This window comes from Polyodon spathula, chromosome 5, assembly GCF_017654505.1.
Source record: "Polyodon spathula isolate WHYD16114869_AA chromosome 5, ASM1765450v1, whole genome shotgun sequence".
Taxonomy (NCBI): Eukaryota; Metazoa; Chordata; class Actinopteri; order Acipenseriformes; family Polyodontidae; genus Polyodon; species Polyodon spathula.
Genome location: NC_054538.1, coordinates 32,646,779 through 32,664,666, shown reverse-complemented (window position 1 = coordinate 32,664,666; position 17,888 = coordinate 32,646,779). Strand labels below are relative to the sequence as shown.

The 17,888-nt window shown below is 34.4% G+C and overlaps 1 protein-coding gene across 22 annotated transcripts in view; it reads left to right on the top strand.

Annotated features, from left to right (window-relative positions):
* The window catches only part of LOC121315860 (eyes absent homolog 4), a 97,855-nt gene that overhangs the window by 51,161 nt on the left and 28,806 nt on the right, over positions 1 to 17,888 (top strand). For 13 of the 22 annotated variants that reach the window (XM_041250376.1, XM_041250369.1, XM_041250364.1 and 10 more), the window contains 2 exons: positions 5,324 to 5,373; positions 13,996 to 14,120. In XM_041250376.1, the coding sequence (XP_041106310.1) occupies positions 5,324 to 5,373; positions 13,996 to 14,120 (175 nt within the window). The remainder of the gene's footprint in view (positions 1 to 5,323; positions 5,374 to 13,995; positions 14,121 to 17,888) is intronic. The other 9 variants (XM_041250375.1, XM_041250372.1, XM_041250368.1 and 6 more) reach the window with 1 other exon arrangement.

Below are 17,888 nucleotides of genomic sequence, written 5' to 3'. Positions count from 1 at the left end.
CATGTTTCTATGCAATATACCCACCCTTTTAAGTCGTACCATTTCCATAACGCCAGGAATGTGCGTGATGTGTGTGCTGAGTCATATTCTCATGACAGTGGAGAGTTTCAACTCCGAAAGTAGTTATGGTTTTGTTTTTTTGTTTTGTTTTTGTTGTAGGTTTTTTTCATTATTTAATGGGAAAGGGGTGAAGTCAGTGTGAACTGAGTAACCTTTTCCACTGTTTTTCTGGTGTTTATTGGCTATACACTGATTTCATTTTTTTTTTAAATTTTTGTATCTGGGGTGTTTTTATCGGTTTTTATCAATTAAAACCAAAAATCAGAAGCCCAGGTTATACTATATTTATTACAAAATGATATACTAATGTAGATTACGATACCTACACAGATGATTTCAATAACAAAAGTGTAGTGACCACTATTCATTAAACAACAATCTTTATTTAGAAGAGTTGATTGAACGAGTTTTATTTATTTATAATATTAATCAAACATACTTTTCCCCTCTTTTTGGTGTCAGTCTAAGTAATCATTGATGAAATGAGTACATATGTTTCTCATCAGATTTTCAACAGTAAATACTTGAAAGTAATCGGTGTGCGTTTTGCCTGACGAAGCGGGTATTCACTTTCACTTTTTCCGAAAAAGGGAGATCATGATATTGTTACAACTATTATTCTGAATTATGATCTCATGCGTATGCACTGATTGTTTAGCATTATCAAGGAAATTGAATTGTAACGATATTAAATTAGTAATTAGTAAAGCCAAGAATGTTTTATTAGATGTGCTTTTTATCTTTTATTTTAAACAATAAACTATTTATCAGAACTTGGTAAATGGTAATTGTGTAATTTATTTGATCAAATGGTAATTGTGTAATTTATTTGATCAATGTTGATGTATGCAGGTGAGTCTGATGTAGAACACCTGATCACATGATGTTTTTAATTATTCAGTTGTCTCGTAAAAGTAGCAGAAGAAAAGTTTGACAGTGTTCACTGTTAACGTTCAACCATGGTGTTGAAACTAAAGCTAAAACTTAAAGTATTTGAAAATTGAAAATGGTATAGATCATCTATTTTAATATATAATGAAAAGTAGTTAGCTACTGTTTTTTTTTTTTTTTTTTTTTTTTTTTAAATTCTGGACTGCATACTTTTTTTTTTTTTAATTTAAATCTTTTTTTAATAGTAGAAAAAAAATAATCTACCGAGATGTGGATTTCAGACATGGCCAGGCTGTGGTACCCCTGAACTTTTTTCAAACAGTTATGGAAATTTCCTTGATTTTCTGCAGGGACTTCACTACACTGCAGTGCAGGAGCTGTGAGTGAGGGAAAGAGTTAAAGATGATCAAAGAATTGCATTTAATTTAATTGTACTTATCATACCAAGGGTGTATTTTGTTGAGACATACAGGAATAGACTACGTCTGTGATGATAACGATAAAAGTGACACGCTTGTAAAATTTCAAAAAAGCATGAAACACCTACATTAAAGTGCTGTTTGTAATGTGAGCTTGAGCAGGGCATCATGTGACCCATGCCCTGACACTCTAACAGTTAAGTACTGCTTCTGATGTAGTCCCAGCAGGGCGATCGTAATCAAAAACACAACTGCACAAAGAGGCGAAAAATCACTTTCAAAAACGGGCATTTTAAAAGTCTGGGACACTGTACATTTTAATGCCGACAAATGTACTCCTGCAAAACAGTGTATAACAATACTACTTTTTATAGTACATTAGCTCGCTGAGCGCAAGAAAGTAATATGTATATATGTGTGTGTGTGTGTATACTATATATACACACACACACACATGCATATATATATGGTTTTAAAATTAAAATATAATATTTATATTTTGGAATTTTGTAGAGACTCAGCTAGTGATTAGAACATTAAGAAAGGAAACAAAAACTTTTATAGCAGAAGTTTCATTTATATGCATGCATTTTTTAAACATATATACTTTAAACATATTAGTTCCTCTTTGATCCTTTATTTCTCTATCTTTTAACTTTCTAAACATGTTAAAATCCCCAACACACTCGCCCTTTGTGTGGTAAAAACATGACCATCCCTGAATGATTTTCACAGAAGTATTGGAACGCACATGTCAATTGAAAATGCAGTAAATTTGTTAAACATGAAAATGGGTTTGTTTGCATAGCTATAAAATACCAGCTGCATATATTTTGAAACATTTCTAAAGATTTACCGTTATAATTAGACTCTCAAAAATAGAGTAGGAATTTTAATAAGTACCTGCTGCCTGTCACCACCCAGTCTTTGCTTAATCAAGTGTTCTGCCTGTCTGTGCTGTGGTAACTCGCGGTTGATGAAGACCACTATGACGGTTGTGGTAACTGTGGTGCACATGATCAGGTTATTTATTCATTTAATAGCGTTTATCAAGACTGTCTCTGCAAGTGTAAATGTGTGGTATTCTAAAAATGTTTGAATTCTCTTCATATAAGCAACTGTTGAGTTGTGTTAAGCATTACGACTTTTTTGTCAACCACAGGGCACATTTTTTTTTTATTTTATTTATGTTTACCTTAAAATCAAGTTTAGTATAGTTTGGCCAGTCTGTTTCATTCATCTGAAGTGCTCAAATACATGATCCGTTTTTGGCGTACAAGAGCCATTCACAAATTCCCATTATTTACTATGATTTCGCCTTGCAGCTTGAAGTATATTTTCTCCTTAAAACAGTCAAGCCACATTTTAGTTATATATTGCATTTCCTGTTAGTTGTCAAAAATTGAGAGTTTCAATTCCCTAGAGGAAATTAGTTTTGAAATAATTTATAACATTCTTTTATTTTAGTGTGAAAAATGTAAGACATGAGAGTTGTAGTAATATTTCTTATAACACAGCACAGGAATCTTTTTAATGTTTATTTTTAAGGAAAGCTGTATGATTATTGCAAAAGAAGAAATAAGAACACAGTAGCACTCCATTTCTGTACAGTACTTTTTTTTAGCTGTTGTTGAAATAATTCCTCTGCAAACTATGTGTTAAAAAATTATTTGAAAAATATTAGTGGGCACTTGAAAAACTCATGTCAAACTGCAGAGCTGAAAAAATATTCTAGGATGATATATTGTGGCAGTTCTGCTTCTTTGTAACCCCTTTAGTTCTACAGAAGTATGCATGTTTACATTAGAAAGTACCCTAGAGCAAATGAAACATAAATTATTTGTCTTCAGTTTAGTTTTTTTAAACTAGATTTCTTGAAACATTCAAAGAAGCGACAGAAAGATGAATATAGGAAGTTTTTTTTTTTTTTATGATATGATGTCTGAGGGTATAAGTACATATTCAGCTTTTGAAAAATGGCTCTTTGGAGATTTTAACAGTTTCTACAGTGAGAGCCAAGCAGCTTCCTGTAAACACTCTGTATACCAGTTTAACTTTTTTATACTTACACCTACGTGAAACAGTTTTTGTTTTACCAGATTTACTGTATGGCGACTCTGGGGAGGTGAACTAAAAACATCTATAATAGTAATAGTAAGCTCATTCTGGTTCTGCTATTATAACAATGATATGATCGTACTCTAAGCCCCTTTCCTGACATAATTTTATGAAGTTGTAGATAGAAAATCTATGACATATAAGCTCAAATGCCTCTGCTGTTGTAAAGAGCTTTGTGTTGTGCCAAGCTAAATAGCCACACTTTTCTCAGTTTACCTGTGTGGGTTGGTAAATACCATTGCACATACCCAACATTGTTTAACTTCAACTGTTTTTGCAGTGGTAGGATTTAATTTTTTCACCATAAACAGCAAAGAAACAGTAAAAGAATAGGAAGTGAATTGTAGGGGTGCTCAAACACCTACAGTAGTAGTTTTAGTGTTCAGATATTCAGAAGTTTAAAGCACTGTTACCAAACTTTAGAAACTCACCCTACTTGAGGTTACTTTTTAGAACCAAGAGAGTAAGCATTACATTAGTAAATTAGTATCTGTTCACTTTAAGGTATTTCTTTTCCATTTTTCGTACATATGTTCTCCAAAAAGACTAAAAAGGTAAGGGATACCCAAGTTCACTGTCATGTCATAGACTGAAAACCAAGTCCAGCATTGAATAAAGTGCTTTGGGATTTAACAGAATGTGCCCAATATTGTTGTGAATGAAATTGTTTTGTTTAATGATGGATTTTGCTTCTACCTTCAATTTATATACTGTGCCAGTGTGTTTGTACATTCATACCCTCAAGTACACAGTTCAGAGAAGAATTTTGTGACAGGCATATGTTGTAACAATTTACACCCCCAAAAAATACAGTTCCATTCCAAAACTGGACACGTCTGAAATCAGCAATGATTAAACCATCGGATAGGGCACCTCCAAACAGCTGACATGGATTTGAAGCTCAGCTTGTCTCAAATCCCAGGAATGAATCCCAGCCTTTCAGTACTTTTTTTGAATGGAAACTTTTACGTTATTTTTTCATAAGAAGGGAAGATATGTGGTTACTGTGTTATTTTGGTTTTTTGTTTATATACTTTTCTCATACAATCAATTTCTGGCACAAAGAAATTGTTGTTAAATAAATGTGGATCTTTCAAGAATGCAATCATATCCCCATTTTTTTTCTTTTTCATGTGGTTACATGTTCATCCTGTGCAGATCAACATACATTTGTATGTTCTTTTATGAAGTTTTTGTAAACATTATGCATGAAAAGTATACGTGTAACATGGACATTGTAGCTTGTTACCTTATTGAATAAAGGCTTACAAGGTTAGTAACTTCCCACTTGAGACAGATCAAGTGAAATAGCTGAGAAATCTGTTTTATGATACATGACCAGTTGAGAAGTGTATAATTTATTTCACCAGGTTAGTGCATTTATATCACAATTAATTATATGATGTGAATCATACATGTTTGTGGTGATGTTTTCTATTTTTTATTAATAACGGGGAGGGGACTCATCATCTCGGGAGGAAATAGAAACTCTAGCACCATGATAAAAAATTGTTCTTTGCTGAACAGAGAACAGCAGCTTCTAAGTAAGGAACCTAGTTCTTTGGTTTCTTTGTTTCTTAGTTCGAGTATTCCCATGTCAGTTGAGCCACAGCATTTTACATACTAATGGGCCTGGGGAAGTGCATTTGGCTGCTGTTCATCAGGACAATAATGAAGTGTACTGTTTAGTTAGTTCACACTGCTGCTGTAAAACATGGGGAAGTGTTTTATAAAGATTATGTTGAGAAGAACTGGATCCATTTTAAGTGCTGTACAGGCAGTGTGTCTGAACCCTGGAGGAGGAAGTCATGTTTAATGTTGTTTATTTCTTACAGGTAAAGAAAACGTACACCGAATCACATGTTTCAGAGCCTTCAAACACCAGGTAATCAAATATTGAAATCATTTATCTGCATGTGTATGTTATGATGAGGTTTGTGTCATTGTTTGGTCATTATAGGCCAGGTTTGCTAAGCTTTTCTTGCTAAGTTTGTACAACTTTTTGAATGCATTAAAAAAAAAAAAAAAAACAGTTGATGATGATTCAAAACAAGCAAGACATATTGCCAGATTCCGTTTTTTTTTTTTAGTTTTTGATCCAGCACGAAAATGGCTCCACTTTTTTTTTTTTTTTATTAACCAAATAAAAACAGTTCAAAACTTATTTTGTGCCATTTATCTGTTATTAATTTCACACCTCGAAACATTTAACTGCAAGTGTTTTTTTATTTTTTTTATTATTACTATTAAAAAAAAACAGCTTAATAAATATGTCCCATATATAAAGGTCTCCTAGGTTAATTCTTTTTGCATAAAAAACTTTGTACTGGAGAAAAAGATCTGGTCCTATGTTTTCTTAAAAAGGTCATCTAATGACCATACCCTGCCATTAAGGAAATGTCAGGATTGTAATTGCTACAAGTTGTACAGAAGAATGTTTCTCGCACTGCACACTGGATGCTTCTTTAAGAACTGGAACCTAACCAACAAGAGTTTACTTCCGAAAGATTTACAAACCAAAAGGGCATAAAACAGGTAGCAAACTGTATAAAAACAAGCATGTCAATGTGATTCATCCCCCAGTGCTGTAAATCCAAAATTAGAGTGGTCATTAACATGACAAAAAACTAGATCAATGTGTACTGTGCCCTCTGTACACACATGCAAATAAGTTTGACAGACAGACGAGAACATATCTCCATATGTCCCCAGATTCTGATCTCAATAACATCACAATTGAAAATGCGGTTCTCTGCTGTAGATATACGTAAAAAGGAAACTAACATACAGACAGGCTGGCAGACAGCCTCCGAGTACATAGTTTATGCTAAAGCTGTGGTGTATGAGATCTCACTTTCCATAGTGCAAGATACATGTCGTATTATTAAATAAGTATATCTTCTGGCTTGAGATTTTCATTTAATATCCGTTATTTATTCAGTAGGTTCTTGCTTGTTGATTTTGGATTCCAGTCCATAAGAATAAGTGCACATGGAAAGAGTTTGTATAGTAGGGAAGTTATTAAATTGGGTGTGGGAACTTTGTCAGGAGAATTCTTGGAGTGACATGCACATATCAGCAGATTCTTTGTCTTGCTTGGCCCTCTTTACAGAAAAAGCATTTAGATTGCAGATGTGATGGGTAAATCTGGGTTCATGGAATTTGCTAACCTCTGCAATATGTAATTTTATGTAAGTCCTTCTGCATATTGTAACCTTGTAAAATTAAAATTATAACTAATATTAGAGGATTTTAGGTGTGATCAGTGTATGTTATAAAATATTTTTAGAGACATAGGGCCCTATTCATAAAAATACTTGCCGACTGCCGTGATAAAACTAATTTTGTTTAAAACTAACAAAAGTCATCCATATTGCTATTCATAAAATGATCTGAGAATGCAGGAGACTGTCTTAAAGCACTTTATGAATGGGTACACAGTCGTTCAAGAACGAAAATCCGCCTCTTTTTGATGACATCATCAGCATTATTAATATTCCCTGGGTGACGTCGATAGCTGTTGCAAAAAGAAAAACGGAATCCACCGACAGTACTACCGAAACCCGAGTCTGCAGCTGCCAGTCACGGGCAGCTTTCAAAACCTGATTCCAATGCCCCAATCACGTCTGCCAAAAATTCGGGACATGTCATAATTTAGAAAAAAAAAGTATTTTTAAAAGAAATACTTTGTATTTTCGTTTTGTTTGGCAATGCTGGTAAACACATTTCTATACGCACACATACGATTTCCATTCTTAACTGTAGGACCAAAAAAAAAAAAAAAAAAAACCTTAAAAAAAAAACACTGTAGGAGGACGTTTGAATAATACTGTCATTCTAGTAATAATAATAATAATAATAACACATTTTCAAAATGATTATTATTATTATTATTATTATTATTATATTATTATTATTATTATTATTATTATTATTAAAATAATTATTATTATTATTATTATTATTATTATTATTATTATTATTATTATTATTATTATTATTATTAATAAACCCCTTTTGAAGCAGGGAATCAATCAGGGGTGAGTTTATGTTTATGAATCAGTGAAAGTTTCACACCATATCGCACACTACACAAAATGGATAGTTTTGAGGTGCGTAAAAAAAAAGACCCCCTTTCGAACACTCATCGAACCTCGTACTGAAGCTCCATCTGTGTTTTTGCATCTGCAGCACTGGTGCACTGTATAGTGTAATGCTCCATGAAAATAAACAGGTTCACACAGGCAGTGTTCATACAAACTGTTTACTGTGAACACAGGTAAAAGAAATAAAAAGAAAAGGACCGCTGTCAGCCGCGGATCACGGCAAAGAAATAATAATAATAAAATAACTGTCTGTTCTCAATCTCTCACTTGCTCTCCGCTTCACAGCACTGTTTCAAAATGATTATGCCAGAGAATATGTTCTTGTGTGAGTATACAGTATATTATATTAAGCATTTTGCTTCATCTAAAGCTACAGTTTTTTTTTGTTTTGTTTTGTTTTTTTTCAAAATATGCAGTGTTAATCACCGGGATGTCAAACTGTATAACAGAGCAAGTGTAGTAATAAAATATGTCTTTAAAATAAATAGTCTGCCGAGGCTGTCGTTAGTTTAGACTTGACTGTAGAAAGCTTTCATTAACTCCTAGTTATTGACAGCATTTTGCTGTCATTCACTCTTATGAATAGCAGGTCGACGCTTGGGACAGATGAAAACTTGCTGATGAGGTGATCATTAATCTTTCTCTCAATTCATTACAAACATGCCTTCATAGACGAAAATTGTTGGGGTTTAACTTCGCATCTGAATGATCTCTTATGAATAGCAACTGCCGTTAAATAGGCGGCTATGGACGAAATCCGCTCATGTGCTCCTGTTTTCTCATTTCAACAGGCTTTAACCCTTTATGAATAGACCCCTTAATGCTTAGGGTATTTAAAATACCCATGCCTTGTGAGAAGCATCCAGAATAGTGCAGCTCTAAAATGAATTCAATCTAGAGATCATAGGGGAGATGTCATGCATGAATAAATTAGTCTGTGGGACAGCACTGTTACCACAAGCTTCAGGGGGCAGAATCCTAGTATAAACGTCAGCTTTGTAACGGCATTATGAATTATCACTTTTACAGCTTCACATAATTTATTTGAAAGTATACTTGTCCGTTAATAGTTGTGTGTTTACATTGTAGAATAGCAATTTTGTTACAGAATTGTCCAAAATCTTTATATTCCTTGTAAAGTTGGTTTGGTTTAATTAAAATACTCCTTTTAAACAAAATGATAGGTACCATATTAAAATAGTCAGTAACATGTATTCCCCACCATGGCTGTAAATCCATCAATCCATCAATCAATCAATCAATCAATCAATCATTCTTTATTTTATATAGCTAATTTCATAGTGAACCACCATCACAAAGTGCTTTACAAGATGCAGTAAATACATAATACTTCAAATACAGAGAAATGCGTAATACAAGATACTCTATATAGTAGAAAACATTGCATAATACATTAAATACAGTGGAAAGTAAATAATACATGATAGTAGCATAATACATGAAATAGTACACTAAATACAGTGGACAGTGCATAATACTTGATAGTAACATAATATGTGAAACAGTAGCAGCAGCTAATAGCAGATATCAAGCTAAATTCAAAATTAGAGCTCTCAGTATGATGAAAAAGTGGATGACCATGACACATGGCAATAGTATGTACAGAATAGTATAGAATAATATTTAGCAGTTAAATGTTTAATCGGAATTTGATAAGCAATTCTCCAGATATGTACTACATAATGTTAATACCAAGTTTCATGATAATTAGTAAGCAGTTCTCCAAATATTTGCTGCAACGTAAGTGTGACACACAGATGGACAGATGAACGGACAGGCGTGCCCATATGTCTCCACAATCTAATATTGTCAAAAACTTATGCTAAATAATGCTAATATGATTACCTCCACTGTATCTCCTTCACGAAGGATTTCATCCCTACCAGTGGATAATAACATACAGTATGTCTTTCTTGTGGTGATCTTGTGTGGATCACATCTTTTTTGTTATTTTTTTCAGGGTTTTTGTATTAGTAATAAAGTATTAATAAAAATGTGTATGTTTTAAAAAATAATAATGATAATAACTGCAGTATATCTGTGTTAAAAGCACAAACATGGACAAAGGCCAGAGATTATATAGGTGATTATTTTGCACCCTTACAAAAAATCCTTTTAGATTCCTATAATGAACTTCTTATACGGAGTGTGTTTTTGATGCGAGACATCTGGATGAAAATGAAAACCAGTGGTTTACCAGTACAGTAACTACCATATTTACTGGAATTTAAGTCGCACTTTTGTGGCCAAAACAAAAGTTCAAATTTGGGAGGAGCGACTTGGATTCGAGGTTTTTAGTTAGGGTACCAATTCACATTTATGCAAGTCAATTATTCTGGTGCGCTTGAACAAGACCAACTGTACACAGTACTGCCCACTACAGATATTACACTCAGTACTGTACCGGTATTTTAAAATGGCTTCACGGCGAATTTCATCAACATTGTTTGATGTAGCTTTTAAAAGAAAAGTAATTTTGTTTGCTGAAGAAAATAAAAATGGGGCATCTGAGATCTCTGTAAGAAGATGGAGATGCAATCGAAAGGCTGTGCAATACTATAATATTACCAGTATAGTACTTATTGAAATGATCAGCGTGGGTCCGGCTTCAAAGTGAACAGTCATTTATTTATATAGCTTTCTTTCTCTATCTGGAGGAGCACAAGAAACAGGAACACTAAGGTATGTACTGCTTAATGGCGGATTCCCCATCGCTCTCTGAGTCTCTAACTTACTCCCTGTTATTATGGTCTGTGTCTGGATTAACTACAGGAACCCGACTAGTGTAAACTCCAACTGAAACCTAACCATTGTAAGAGATGTCATTTCTGCAGTTTGGGGGAATTACAGAGAAACAAAGCTGATGTGTAAGACAAACTACATTTTTGACTAATCCGTAACTGTTATCACTGATTTCTTATAAGTGTTATAAAATGTTGTGTGTAAAATTATAAGTGGTGAGTGTATATTTTTTAATTATGGACAGTCGCCAGACCAGTTATAGACCCTGGGCAGATGTTTCTAATGACAGGGTGTGTGTGTGTGTGTGTGTGTGTGTGTGTGTGTGTGTGTGTGTGTGTGTGTGTGTGTGTGTGTGTGTGTGTGTGTGTGTGTGTGTGTGTGTGTGTGTGTGTGTGTGTGTGTGTGTGTGTGTGTGTGTGTGTGTGTGTGTGTGTGTGTGTGTGTGTGTGTGTGTGTGTGTGTGTGTGTGTGTGTGTGTGTGTGTGTGTGTGTGTGTGTGTGTGTTAAGTTTATGGTGAAATCTGTAATTTAAAAATCTGTAAAAGCCTAGAAAATGAAAAATAATATTGTACCAGGCACTTTAATTAACAGCATTCACAACTTTAAACTGTTTAATAAGAAGAAGAAGAAGAAGAAGAAGAAGAAGAAGAAATAATACAAAAAAGATACATATAAGATATGTAAGAGATATATATATATATCAAATTGCACAGATAAGCCCCAAACAGGGCGAAACATGTCTGCAGTTTCTGTACTTTGACTTTTAAAACTCTGTGGATGTAGAAGCCTTTTGGTGACTTTCACGCGATTTGATTGGCTCTTGTAATGCTTATATTTGCATGTCCTAACTATCCGTAATTCTATAGTTACTGCTTTCTACCGCCTTAACTCAAAAGCTACATGTCATGTGTGTTTGTTTTAATATGAAGTAGATTGATGTTTCAGCATCTAACAATGTATTTCATGTAGAAAAACTGTTTAAATATGTTATGTATTATCTTATTTGTGCTTTGATATAATTTATGTAAGCAAACATTTAACCATGCATAACAAACCGTGTAGACACAAAAAGAACATGCAGGCAGTGCCTTCATTTTGTGTTTTAATAAATGCCACTACCACACAATTACACAGCGCAGTAATTCGTCTGTTCTAAGACCAGTTTAATTCTGCTTTTGGTAAGGTGGCTCACTGCAATTTGATTTAATCCAGGTAATATGGATGTACATACAGGGAGTTTAAGAATGCCTTTAAACAGGGACTCACAAGAGTGATCTCTAAAGACAGGTGTTCTTTTAATGCAGATTTTGACTGTATATTGAGTATACTTTCAAAAAGTCATTTAGGATTGGCAATTTTCAATTTTGTTTATTTTCTTAAGAATCATATTTTATTGTTTTCTAATATTACAAACATTATTTATCCCCACTTAAAACCAATGATAGGGGATAGTCAGGTTGTATATATGAAATTGAATTTGACAGTAAATATGTCAATTGCAGACCATAAATTTGCTTGAGTAAGATGCGTCGGACTCTTACTGCTAGATAAGATTCAGTTTAAGTGTGTTAGCTGTTTTAGTGAGTTCGATATTGCTGGAGTAAATATCTCAGTTTATTTTATCGCACAAAAATATAGTTTCATTGCATCTGACTATGTCTCAATACATTGTAGTAGTAAAAAAAAAAAAAAATCTAAATGCTAATTCTGACTGGCAAAATTTTTATTGAGTTTTTAAAGTTTAAATGACAACAATTCTGTGTTGGTTTTGAAGTTTAATAATATGCTTAAAAAATCAGAGCCATAAACATTGAAGACTTTTTAGATTCACGATAAATCTATATTAATTGTATTTTCTGTTAATCAAAATTCATTGCTTGGAAAACAAGTTCATTTTGAGGTCACACACTTGAAAGGGTACATTTACAATATTTATCAATTGCCAAAGTATTTTAACATAATAATTGTGGAATGGCAGTAAAGGCATATTTTACCCCCAAATAAATGTTGTTAACCACAAATTTTATGCAACTGTGATAAGCTGATAAGCTTTAGGGTAATTCTCTCTCTCTCTCTCTCTCTCTCTCTCTCTCTCTCTCTCTCTCTCTCTCTCTCTCTCTCTCTCTCTAATATATATATATATATATATATATATATATATATATAATGTGTGTGCAGATTAATATGTCTGGGAAAATATTTTAATGTATTGTGTTTTTTCTTATGTACCGTGCTTTGTGATACTTCGGTATGCAAAGCGCTATATAAATGTAATAAATAAATAAATACATTTAAAGTTATTTGCCTATAGAAAATATAGAAGTGCTTTGTTTAATGTTTCAAATTTGAAGGAAAAATCTCAAAACAAGTTTATTTTATTTTGACCAGCTGTGCTGCTGCAATATTACATTTAAGCAATTACCACCATGCAATTGTATAATATGATATGTTACAGAAACAAACCAGTGAAGTCTGTTCTCTCTCAGTGAGCTCAGAGCTCTTGTTCCCAAATACCCCATTTATTCTTGCCAGCTGAACCTTAAAGCTAGCTGAAGCCAGCCATGAAGATGTTATCAGTTAGTTTTCCCATTTATATTAGTAGCCTTCTACAGTCTGAGTGGGTTAAATTGGTTGCACCACGCATGTGCGGTTTGAATCCTGCCTTTGTTTTAACTCTGCAATAGTCTGGACTTTGATCTACTTACCTTTAAATCTACAAGATTGTCTTTCAAGCAAAACAAAGTCTCAAACGATGCTTCTTTTTGAAGTTTTAAAGACACAAAGACCAGTGTCTGCCACAATCTTATAGCAAAACAGATATAATACCCCTGCAAACAATATCCACAAGTTATAACACCTGTGCTTATTGATTGTAGTTTATTTTAAGTGATCTAAAAGGTATGAATATCCAACTTTTTACCAGTTTAAGATCATAATATGTGTGTTCTAGTTTCTGCTTACAGTAGGTCATAATTTGCAAAAAAAAACTAATCATTCTAGCAAACACTTCCAAAAGCTGAATTTCTGAAGTGAGTTTGTTATAGAAGTGGTCACTAACAATGAGGAACTGTAAATTATATCCCCGCTGTAACTGTCCAACTCTAAGTTAGTAAATGGAGTACCTTACAAAATCATTTTCGGCAAGCTCACTTCAGAAATGCAGCTTTAGAAGTGGTTGAAAAGGGACCTTTTTGCTAGAATAGTTTGGAAGCTTGGTAAGTAATGCTCTTATCAGAAACAACAATAGGGAATAATTGGGGCATTTGTGATATGTGTGTGTTCTCCATCAATTCAATATTAAGAAAAAGGTTTTAAAAAACAATTTTAGGTCAATGTTATCTGTAATAATTACACAAGTATTATTTTGGGCTACTTAGCTTTTACTCAGTACATATTTTTTATTTATTTATTTTTTAAATTGACAACAAGGTTAATGAGGCCTTGTTGAGTCATATCTAGTGAGATTGAAAGACACAAGCCTTGCTTTTATTTTATTTTGAGGAGGAAACCCTTATGAATATGTTGTACTTTAAAATGATGCTTGACCAAAAAAAAAAAAGTTTATTAAATGTAGCCTTATTCCTTGTTTATAGCTTAAAAAAAAAAAAAAACCCTACAGCTGAACAAACTTTTTCTAGCAGGTCTATGGAAATGCAGGACTTAGCCAGTCCTCATAACCGAGTAGGCAACAGTGATACTCCAGGCTCCAAACTGGATAAGTCTAACCTCAGCAGTTCTTCAGTTACATCAAATGGAACAGGAGGTAAGTACGGCATTGCTGGGTTTTTTTTTTTGTTTTTTTTTTTTTTTTACATTTAATATAACTGCTATTTTGTATTATTTATGTATTTTTACTTTACTACCTTGAGTATTGATAGTGAACCAGAAAACATGAGTGTTATGCTAAAACATCTTTAAAAAAAAAAAAATCTTTATTTAATAAACAACCTGGGACACATTGCCACACCCTGTACCTTCTGATTAGAGTGATTTCATTATATTACGCCTCTCCGTACTAACTGTATGACACAGGAAATAAAGAAATCCCTATCAGACCATCAGTCTTGTGTATTGGCAGATTTGCTCTCAAGGCTTTGAAGAAGTCTTGGCACTATACTGCGGCAACAGTTTGTTGGAAAAAAGAGAAACACTGGTTTTCTGAAAACAGTATATTTAGTAATCTGTGTTTTTTAAAACCACTCAGCTCACAGTGGCAATTTTTGACTGCATGCCCAGGCCAATCTGGAAACTATTTATATTAAAACTATAGCAAGGCATCGAACGTTGCTTTGAGATACATCAACACCAGAAAAGCATTTATTTTATATACTTTTCTCGTTTAATCTAAACATCAGTAAGTAAAACCCTTTTTATTTCACATTTGTTTTTTTGGTAGACAAGTGGCTATTTAATGTAGAATTAATACTTCAGTACTACAATCTAGCTACTCTAGTTTATCTGTAAGAAAATTCCCATGACGCTCGAACTTTTGGATGGTCCTTGAAAATGTTTTTCAAAGGCTACATACTAACCTCATTGAAGTACGTAGGGGGTCTATGTTAAATACCTAAAAAGTGGTAGATCTCAATACTGTATGTAGTAATGTCATTAAATGGGTAAGTAAATACTATATAATGAAAGGGTGGCAGTGTTCATATCTACCACTGTTTCGATCATTAACATACACACAAAATATTTAATCACAGATCTTACAGTTATTGCTGTTAGACAAATAATTTTAAGACCGATGATGTGTGTTTCTGATATAAAAGCCATTGACATTAAAGGATGAAACCTGACAGTTGTAATACACATTAAATAACTAAGTATTCACAAAAGGAAAATCATTTAGCAGCTGAAGACAGTGCCAAAATAACTGCTCAACATTATTTAACAAAACATCATTACAACTATCGCCAGGTCAGAATTTTTAGTTTTTCAGGGTTAGTTTACCCATTTTAAAAGACAATTTGGTCCATTCCCACGTGCCTGTGTGTGCCTTGTCATTTATATTTATTGACTACAGGTGGAAAAGAGGAAAATCTAGAATGGATAACTTCAAGTGGATAGTCCCTATTCTCTTAGCATTGTCTTTGGCCAAACATTACAACATATTATAAAACTCTTTAATGGGTGATGACATTAAACAGTAACATTGACAGATACAATACTCTCACTAATTCAAATGTAACTGAGGATGCAAAATAAAATTTGGATTCTCATAACATGTTTTTTTAACAACCTGGAAATGTAAGTGATTGACTCATTTTTTGTTTTTAAGTCGTGAAGTAATGCATCAATTAAGCCCTGGGTCAAACACACATTTTGTCTTTTTTTTTTTTGCGTTTTCCACCTTCCTCCCCTTCTCCAAAATGCAGCGCCACCTTTGCAACTGTCTCCCTCTGGGGGCAAGTGATGTCACTTCCCAACCTTAGGCCCAGTCAAGCTGGCCTCGACCTGCGAGAGGAAGGTTCTCTGAGAGCCAGAGGGGACGCCTGACCAAATCTATCTTTTCAAGATACATGGTCCACTATCTTGGTGGCAGATTGGTTCAGTTTCACCTCCGAGAGGGTGGTGTCTCTCCTTGAGCCAGGGAGCAACCCTGCACTTTTCTCAAATCTGTTTTCTATCAATTGTTCCCCCTGGGTATAGCATACATGCTCCCTGAGCCAGGGGCAAACCCTGTATCCTTTAGTAAGACCTTGCTTCACCTGTGCCAGTGTTCCTCTCTAGCCCATTTGCATGTTCATTTCATTTTCTCTTTCAGAATTCCTGTCGCTCCGCATGGCAATGTCTCGGAGGTCGGCCGTGCCGATCTCCTGAAGCGTAGGCATTCCTTGTGAGTTGGGGCGACTTCTGATCTTCTCAGATGTGTCCTCTATCCTTCTCTTCATTTTTTTCCCCTTGGGGGGAAAGTAAAGCTTGCTTCCCAGCCTTGGAGACCAATCAATTTTGGTCTTACTTCAGCAAGGGTGGCGCTCCACGAGCCAATGGGAAAGCACATTATCTCCCTAAAATCCAAGCGCATAGTTGCTTTTTTTTTTTGGAATCTCCAATTATTTTTCTTATTTTCTCCCCAATTTTTATTTTTATTTCAACCCAGCTCAACGTTGCCTCTCCTGCGCTGACTTGGGAGGGACGAAGACGGACACGTGCTTCCTCCGAAATGTGTGCCGTCAGCCGTCCGCTTCTTTTCGTTCTGCAGGCATGCCATGCAGCTACCCTAGAGCTATAACGCTGGAGGACCACGCAGCTCTGGGTAGCTTACAGGCAGGCCCGCAGGCATCTGGCCAGACTAAAGGGGTCGCTGGTGCGCGGTGAGTCTAGGACACCCTGGGTGACCAAGGCCCTCCCCAGTGGAATAGCCTGGACCAGAACCAGCAACCTCCAGGCTATAGGGCTCATCCTGCACTCCACACGGAGTGCCTTTATGGGATTATAGTTGCTATTTCTAAGACCCCAGGCTTATTCCTCGCAGCCCTTGATCCTGTTCTGTAAATGTAGTGTGAAACACAAATCTAAAATGAGAAATCTATAAATATTGGTAATATACATCAAATTCAGTCAGAATTTCCTCTAATGTTTTGAATGAAAACATGTTCACCAACATGGAGGAGTGTAATTATAATTGATGGGGTGATATGTATCACCATCACAGCATTTGGTAATGGAACGCTGGTCTGTATTCTTTGTTCTATCCCTATAGTTTGTAAATGAATGTCTGAAATGTAGACCCTGCATGTTATTTATGGAGTGATTTATTTCACAAGATATTCTTTTTACAACTGGATTTGTCACACAATTGATGCATGGAATAATTAAGTCAACAGATCAAATACAAACAAAATTGTGAAACCAAGCTTAAGCAGAGCAGTGAATATCTAGAAACCATAGTTTATGACCAATCAATAAAAATTAAATACTATAAATTTATAGTAATTGGTTAAAAAAATGTACAGTATTAATACGCTACAGTGTTGTGGTGTTCATCCTGTGTATTTGATATGATATCGAGTTTAGCTAGCAATCCAGGCTTTTATATATATAAAATATATAATCCAAATTGGATTATATATATAAATTGGATTATAATGGCAATACAACAAAACAACAACAAAAAAAGTCATGAATTGATATCAATAGGTGTTTGGAACTTAACACCCTTTAAACCCCATTCATGAGAAGATGGAGGAAAAGGATAAAGCTGACCATAGTAGAATCTCCCCATGGTGGGGGGTGTACATTTTTATTCATAGTTTTTAGATATGACTTTTTATTGCCAACCATAAAGTGGGCAACACTGTCTCTTAAATGGGTTGCTAAATGTGCAGGATCAGATCCAGATAAAACTTGACATGACTTCGAAGCCTGTTCCAAGATGCAAATATAAACAGTTCAGTAGAGTAACCACTTGTCTGGCTGCACATTTCAAGAAAATGTATATTATTGCCCCACAGTAGAAACTGTAAACTTGGTTGCTTTTGTGGAAGGAGAGTCCGCCCCTAACAAACACAACATCAGCAAGCGCATA